The sequence below is a fragment of the Acanthisitta chloris genome, unplaced genomic scaffold (genome assembly GCF_000695815.1).
Source record: "Acanthisitta chloris isolate BGI_N310 unplaced genomic scaffold, ASM69581v1 scaffold5393, whole genome shotgun sequence".
Classification (NCBI taxonomy): Eukaryota; Metazoa; Chordata; class Aves; order Passeriformes; family Acanthisittidae; genus Acanthisitta; species Acanthisitta chloris.
The window spans coordinates 68,637-76,980 of NW_008665333.1; the positions used below are offsets into that span (position 1 = coordinate 68,637).

Consider the following 8,344-nt stretch of genomic DNA (forward strand, 5'->3'; position numbering starts at 1 on the left):
GAATCTGAAATTGCCCTCTGAGGTATGGGCAGGATGTTTGGAAAGCTGGGAATGTGGCTAATGAGTAAATGTAGAATTCCATGAGCACAGGACATACAGGGGGAGGATGAACATTCCCATAAATTCTTGCTGGTGCTGTATGGGCAGGATGTTTGGAAAGCTGGGAATGTGGCTAATGAGTAAATGTAGAATTCCATGAGCACAGGACATACAGGGGGAGGATGAACATTCCCATAAATTCTTGCTGGTGCTGTTTAACGGGGGGGGGAATGAATATTCCCATAAATTCTTGCTGGTGCTGTTGATCTGCATGGAGGATTTGTTGCTCATGCATCTGAGTTACTTCCCATGTGTAAGGGCCTTACAGGGAGGATGGAAAGGAACAGCCTAAGGGATTTAACCCAGGACTTTTCACCTGACATCAAGTTTTGGTGCTAGGATACAGCATTGAGTACAAGGCCAATCTTGGGAGAGATACTTATAGCTATGGAATACCCATATCATTCCTGGAAGAAGCACAATTTAGGCTGGAGCCATCCATGCTTTGTAAAGCCAATTTGAGAATCTGTGGATTTATACAGCTGTATCACAGATTGATCTGGTAAGGGAAGGCCTGTTCCATGGAGGTGCAGCCACTTGAGCAGCAGCAGGGCCCAGTGTGTCCCTTCATTAGTCTGCACTGCTGTGGAGCTCAGACTCCACATTCTTCTGCTCCAGTGTGTGCCACGAAGGGCAGCGAGGCAGAACTGCTGCGTGGGGCACAGCCTCTCCCTGCTCTGACATCAGCCCAGTCACTTGACACTCCAGGGCTCTGCCCAGCTGGTGCAAAGCAGGAATATCTCTGGAGTGGAGCTCTGAAGGAGTGTTTGCAGAGGGGAGGAGGGTTTGGAGCCCATCTCTGCTGCAGTGCTGGAGGCACTGAAATGGCTTCTTCCCTCTGTCAGAGGCCTGGACTGAACCACCACTGCAGTGTTAAAGGTGGATTTGGGATGCTGCTCCTAGCAAGGGAATGTCTCTGCCACCTGGTGTCTGTCAGGGCAGGCAGGGACAGGGGGTTTAGCAGTTGTTCTTTGTCTCCCACTGAGAAGTGACAATCTGAATGTATTTGAATCAGTGGATGAGTGTAATGGAATGTGAGGGATTGTTGCTGGTTTCCAGCCTTGATGCTGTTGGGTTTGCAGCTGGAAAACTCTGTGCTTTCTGTTCTCTAGCACAGATTCCCTTACAGCTCTGTTGTTTCCTGTAAGGTGGATCACTTGGGAGCAGGAGTGTGAGTGAAGCTGTTGAGCATCCCTTCCCCAAGAGGCTGAAGCCGTGGGAGGAGTGCATGGCAGTGTGGTGGAGTGGGATTGAGGCCCTGCTGAGGGATGTGTCTTTGTTTGCTCATTGTCTGCAGACTGTTTGCTGCTTCCTGTGGGTTTTTTTTTTTGCTTTGTTTTGTTTTGTTAAGTCCATTTGTTCTATTCCTCTCAGCTTCTGCTTTACTGTTCTGCTTTTGGCTGCACTAACTGAAGCTCTTTCTATGTTTTTACAGGCTCTTTCTTGATAAGGATATGCCTAGGTATTTTCTGTTTGCTTCCTTTGCACATAAAGGTTCTGGAAGACAGAAAGCTTTATGTCCTGTTTGTATTGCTGCCATTCCCCCCTTAGCTTTTACTGAATTCTGTTAGCACACCTCTTAGCTTTTCCAGCAGTAGTATTCCTCCTCCTCCTCCCTTGTGTCAGGGGTTTGTTCAGGTGCAGGTCACTGGGGGACTTGTGAAAGTGAACTTTTCCTTCACATGTAAAGAGAGTTCCCTTCACTGAGCCTTTCAGATTCTCTAAATGTGCCATCAAATATAGTCCCTATTTGTAGTCCTTGTGTTTCCTTCCTTTGTTCTGTATCAAAGACCTAAATTTGGAATTTCTCCCTGTCTCTGACTCTGTAATGCTCTCAGTGTTTGAAGTACCAAGCCAAGGACTGAATGATGAGGTTACTTGAAATTCCAGCTCAGAATTGCACTGAACAAAAAGCAGTGGCTGCCATGTGACTGCCATTCAGCCTCTGTTCTGGGGTTTCATTTGCATCTGAAATTTAACCATGTGGTTGCTACTTCTTACTTTCCCAGCTGGCAGAGAAATCAGACATCAGTAGCTGCTCAGATTGGATTCCTCTTTCACCTTCCAGGTGGGATCACAGCCAGGCACTCTGGCTGTGCAGTCTAGGGCAGTTTGCACTCTGCTTTCTGTGCTCTGCCTCTTTGGAAAAAAAAAAGACTTTATCTTCAATACTCTCAATTCCCCACCCTTCAGTAATGCTAAAATCCACTCGAGTCAGTTCTAACTACACACTGCTGCCTTTAACCTGTTTCTCCTGTTTTCTGTGCTTTGCCTGTTCTGTGCCCCTTCTTCCTCCTGGTGCTGTTGGCTGTGCTGAAAGGAGTTTGCTCACTTCTGTTTTTTGTCTCCCTCTGTAACTATTGTGGCAAGTTCTGGCCTGGACAGACAAGGCTGTGTGTATTTAACTTCCTGGCTAGACAAAACCCACTAGAGTAACTGCCTCAAAGCTAGACTTGACTTCAACTTGGTGTTTAGCCCCAAATCATCGTTTTGCTCAAGAGGAGCATGTGGTTCAGCTCTGCTGAACATTTACACCTGTGACTTCTCCATGGTGGGAAGTCGTGTTTGGCTCATGGTGCAAAGCTAATGCAGGGGCTGTGTGCACTGACTTTGCCATCTGTGCAGAACCAGGTTTTACTGCTTGCCTTTCCTCCCTGATGGTAGATCTGGAGCTTGCTACAAGTCTTAAGAGTTGCTTTCTTAACTAAGACATGAGAAAGTTTAACACATAAGGACACAGCACAGATTTGTAAAGAGTTAGAGAACAACCTGTGCTGTTTGCCTAGTCTAACTCAAGTGAGGGGTATTAGATTTCAGTGCTTTTAAAGGCACCAGTTACTTTGGCCTTTAGAATATATTTTTCTGCACCATTTTAGGAGCAGCAGAATGTTTAGAAGTTGTTTCCCAAGTGTGTTACTTCAAATGCAAACTGTGCTTAGCAGTGTTTTCACTTCAGTTTGTGGTGTCTCTTTGTTAGCTTGGAATTGTGTAATTGGTGTCAGGAAAAGGGAATCCTTGGGAGCTCCACTGAGATCAGAACTCTCTTTCTGTCATGTCTGTTCTTAGGCTGCTCCATGTTTCCTTTTGTTCTGGTTTTGTTATTTGTTTTTATTTGTTTCTCCCACCCCCACCCTGCTTTTTGTCCTTTGTCTTTAGATTAATTTTCTGTTTTTCCAAGTTGGGGCATTAGTACAGAAACTTTTTAGAGAGAGAATTTAATGAAAATAAATCATATGCATGAAGTACTTTCTTGATTTTAGTACCACATCATTTGGACTCAAAATGGGATGGAAAACATCAACAACAAAGGGATTTGGGAGGGAAATTATATGGAGGTGATGAAGAATTAATAACTTCTTTTTGTGTTCCCAGTGTGGAAAGATGTGCTGAATTCCTGAGTAAGGGAATAGCTCTTCTTTCCAAAGGGAATTGCCTGAAATCAATCTCTGCCTGTGGGAGAGGAGAAAGCTCATTTTTCTAAGCTCCTGCTTGAGAGGACAGAGTGTAACAATGCCTTAGATCTGGTGATTTAGCTGTGCTGTCTGTGATGCCTTTCACTCCTTACTGGAACAGCTGAATTTTCCTGGTTGCTGGGGTAGAACTATGGGAGCCTTCAGCTCCTTTCCTTCCGTGTACCAAACTGAAGGAACTTCTTACAGAAGTTTGTGTTAGAGCTGCTAGTTAGGGACATGGAAAAAAATACTGACAGCTTGAGTGTAGGACTTAACCCTGTCAGTCATTGTGGTTTCCTTCAGGAGCTGCTGGTTTGGTAAGACATACTTGGAGGGGTTTCCTCTGCTGCTATGTGTTAGTCCTAAAATATGGTGCAGGATGAGTGTTGATATAGAAAAGAAGGTTCAGTTGGAAGGTTCAGTTGGGCTGAATTGCACCTGAAGCAATAGAAAGGAGTTCTGTCTGTCCAGAAACAATGTTCTGCAGTGCTGACTCCCTGCAGTGCTCTGGCAGCTTTTGTTCTCCTCTGCATTCCCTCTTGTGTCTTTTAGATGAGCCTTTTTCATGACAGGCAATGGTCTCTTATGCCACAGTTTTTGAGGTAGGAGTCAGGAATCTTGGGGTAAAAAGACAAGATCTATGCTTCCAGTATGGGTTATCTGAAGTGACTGAGAGTCATAGTGGATGTTGTCGGGGAAAGTTGCTTTACACTGAGCCTTGAGAGGGATGCAAAGGAGCTCTTACTATTGAGCCTGTACTGTACTTTTTTCCAGGACTTTCTATCGGTTTGAAGCAGTTTGGGATAGCTCCTTGCACAACTCCCTGCTCCTCAACCGAGTGACACCCTATGGAGAGAAGATCTATATGACCCTTTCTGCCTACCTGGAGGTTAGACACCTGTGCCTTCTTTTTTGCTGTAAATTATTTGAGACAGCAGTGTGCACCTCAGATAAATACTTACTGGGCTAAGTGATTTGAATCCTGAAGCCACTGAAAGTCTTGATGCATTTTCTGAGAAGAGGGTGGAAAGATTTATTCACAGTTAACACCTTGTTGTCAAGGTATTACTGCCTCACAACACATGTGGAGTGAGACTGGTGAGCTCACCTGTCTGTGCCTCAATTGATCTGTCTGTGCTACGAATTGTAGTGACAGGACAAGGAGTAATGGGGATAAACTGAGAGAGGGAAATTTAGATTAGGTATTTGGAAGAAGTTTTCCCTGGGAGAGTGAGGAGACACTGGCACAGGTAGGCCAGTGGCTGTGGCTGCCAGGGAGGCTGTGGCTGCCCCAACCTGTTTTCCCTGTGAGAGTGAGCAGACACTGTCCCAGGTTGCCCAGGGAGGCTGTGGCTGCCCCAACCCTGGCAGTGTTCACAGCCAGGTTGGCTAAAGCCTTGAGCAACCTGCTCTGGTGGGAGGTGTCCCTGCCCAGGGCAGGGATTGGGGCTGGATGATCTCTAAGCTCCACTCCAACCCCTTAACACTCTAGGATTCTGTGAAAATCCATTGAAATTGGTGAAAGTTGCTATGTAAGTCATCCTGCTGTTCCAAACACCAGCCTAGCTCTTGGCTTTGTGTGCAAGACACTGTTGTTTTGTGTAGTACAAGCATTTCACCCACAAGATACCTCAAGAAATGTGACAGTTCTTTCACAGAAACACACATGAAAACCCTTCACCAGAGACCCAACAAATTCCCCGAGCTGTCCCACTGGGCACAGTTGTCTGCAGCCACTCATTCATTTTTGGCTTTCCTCTTAGCTTGACCACTGCATCCAGCCTGCTGTGATCACAAAGGATGTCTGTATGGTGTTCTACTCCCGAGATGCCAAGATCTCCCCTCCGCGGTCTCTGCGCAATCTCTTCGGCAGTGGCTACTCCAAATCTCCAGACTCGTAAGTCCAGTTACCAGTTTTGGTCTGGATCTTTCATGTCAGTATGTGCTTTTTCTCTTAGAGGGCATGGGGAGAATATAGCTTAGTTTGCTTTCTTTAGTTCTTCCTTGATACTCTCCCTAGCCTAATTCTCCAGTCTGGTTTTGAACATTCTTTCTTGCATTTATTTCAGTGGAACTCTGATGGTTTCTCTCTTTACTGACCTCTTTTCCAGACTGACAGTTGGGAAGAGCTTCCATTTTTCAAGCTTGCAATAGATGGTCTTGATCCTGGCCTGGAACAGCAGCTGCTCTCCGTGTCCAGTGGGGGGTGGGAGGGAACAAGGGGGAAATGTCACTTTTGGGGACTTGCAGTCTGTCTATTTTGTGTCAGATTAGAATTCAGATCTAGTTCTTACTAACAACTATACTTAAACTTCTACTCTGGGGATAAGTGTCCACTTTATTTCTGAAGGTAATAGTGTTTTTTTCCCTCTGCTTTCCTGTGAACAGCAACAGAGTAACTGGGATCTATGAGCTCAGCTTATGCAAAATGGCAGACACAGGAAGTCCAGGTGAGCTGTGGCTGAGTGTTCAAGTGATAAATGCCAAATACTGCAGAAAAAAATTCATAGGCAGAACAGAATAAACACTTCTGTGTGATGGGAAACAGTTCCTGTGCTTCATAGGAGCAGTGGAACATTGCTATTCCAGAGAAAACATACTCAGACTTTTGCTTTAGGCTCAGGTCTGTGTTTACCATTGGTAAAGGAGGATTCTCTGAGAACTTGACAGTTCTGACATGTGTGTCAGGAAACTGGGCATGTACCTGAGCCTCAGAGTGAGGGTCACATTACCTAGCTCATCACTAACGACTGAGACTTGGTTTTGCAGCAGGAAAATTTTCTCTTGGCCTTTTGAAGGTGTTGCTGGTGCTTAGTGCAAGAGTCATAACTGGGGAGCAATGGAGTTCATGTAGAATCAGTCTGTTTTTCCTCTGAGACATAGCAATTGAAGTATCCTGGTCAATAGAAAATATCTGAGTGAAGTAAGAAATCTAGACTAAATCAAATCCCTTTGGAGTGTGTAATTGCAGTTAATGAAGTCCTTGTTTGTGTATTTCCAGCCAAACAGCAGAAGTGTTGGTTCTTTGCAGACTGCTGATTGTTTCTTGGTGACTTCCCTCTGGCTGTGCTGTTCATGTGTCTCATGTTGGGTTTTGCTGCTCAGGAATGCAGAGGAGGAGGAGGAAAGTCCTGGACACATCTGTGGCCTATGTGCGTGGAGAAGAGAACCTGGCAGGCTGGAGGCCCAGGGGTGACAGCCTCATCCTGGAGCATCAGTGGGAACTGGAGAAACTGGAGCTGCTGCATGAGGTGAGGGAAGAGATCAAAGTCAAGGTTTGAATGCATTCTCCCAGAGAAGGTAGAAACCAGGACAGCTGCTGAGTAGAAGCTTCAGCTCAGACTCTGTGTGTTCAACAAAGGCAGATTCCATTTCTAGTGCCTCCCTTCCCTGGGGAAGATGTTTGCTGGTACAAATACTAAAAGGATGGGTAAGAACTCAGTGCCTGTGCCACAGACATCATCCTGCAGCAGCTGATACTGATTCCTTCCCTTCCTAGGTGGAAAAAACTCGACATTTCCTCCTGCTTCGTGAGAAGCTTGGTGACAGCATCCCCAAGTCCCTGAGTGACTCCTTGTCTCCCAGCATGAGCAGTGGAACCCTCAGCACCTCCACCAGCATCTCCTCCCAGATCTCCACGACGACGTTCGAGAGTGCCGTGACGCCCAGCGAGAGCAGCGGCTACGACTCGGCCGACATTGAGAGCCTGGTGGACAGGGAGAAGGAGCTGGCCACCAAGGTATGGCTCAGGGAGCCACCAGGGTATGCACTGAGGGCCAGGGATTAATGATGAGGTTCTCAGATAGCACAAGGAATACCCAGTGTTGGGAGAGTTTTGTTTTGGTGTGTTCTGTAGCGAACGAATCCATTCCACAGCCAGTGCTGCTGGCTAGGGTTGTGCTATGGCTCTGCCTCCTTCATGAGGGGTTCTGTAGATCATAGAATCATGGAACCATCAAGGTGTATGCACTGAGGGCCAGGGATTAATGATGAGGTTCTCAGATAGCACAAGGAATACCCAGTGTTGGGAGAGTTTTGTTTTGGTGTGTTCTGTAGCGAACGAATCCATTCCACAGCCAGTGCTGCTGGCTAGGGTTGTGCTATGGCTCTGCCTCCTTCATGAGGGGTTCTGTAGATCATAGAATCATGGAACCATCAAGGTAAGGTTAGAATCCACCAACACTACCACTAACTCCCAAACCACACCATCCAGTGCCAGATAACACCTCTTAAACACCTCCAGGGGTGGTGATTCCACCACCTCCCTGGGCAATATTCCAATGCCTGACCACCCTAAATGAAACTCACTTTATCAAGGGAAATGATTATTCCCCTCTTCTTCTGGGATTTTTCACAGCAGTTTAGGATTTGTTCATTCTTTCACGAGCTGCCAAGTGTGTCTTGGCAAATTGCCTCTTGTGTTCAAAATTCTCTGGAAATCTAAATGTAAAATTCTTTTTCTTTGTCTTCTTTGTTTTCCCCCTTTAGTGTCTGCAGCTCCTGACTCACACCTTCAATCGGGAGTTCAACCAGGTGTACAACAGCATCAGTGATTGTAAGGTAATATGTCCTGCAAGAAAATACCTGTGGTTGTGCTACAAGAGCAATGTATTTGTGGATGTAGAATCTGATGATACTATGAAAAGATGAACCACTTGATGCTGGTTTTATTTTCAGCCTTTTGCACTATTCCTCTTCAGGTTCAAAGACTGTTGCAGGAATAATGATGTGAACTTGGGCTGTAGCTCAACTTCCAGTTCGTTAGCAGACTGGAAGTATCTTACTGTCTTTCC

General features: G+C 45.9%; 1 protein-coding gene across 1 annotated transcript in view; it reads left to right on the top strand.

The window, feature by feature from the left end:
- Positions 1-8,344, top strand: part of KIF1B (kinesin family member 1B) — a 76,391-nt gene that overhangs the window by 64,241 nt on the left and 3,806 nt on the right. The window contains exons 36-41 of the mRNA XM_009071700.1: positions 4,326-4,440; positions 5,315-5,448; positions 5,940-6,001; positions 6,657-6,802; positions 7,051-7,290; positions 8,040-8,111. Of these exons, the coding sequence (XP_009069948.1) occupies positions 4,326-4,440; positions 5,315-5,448; positions 5,940-6,001; positions 6,657-6,802; positions 7,051-7,290; positions 8,040-8,111 (769 nt within the window). The remainder of the gene's footprint in view (positions 1-4,325; positions 4,441-5,314; positions 5,449-5,939; positions 6,002-6,656; positions 6,803-7,050; positions 7,291-8,039; positions 8,112-8,344) is intronic.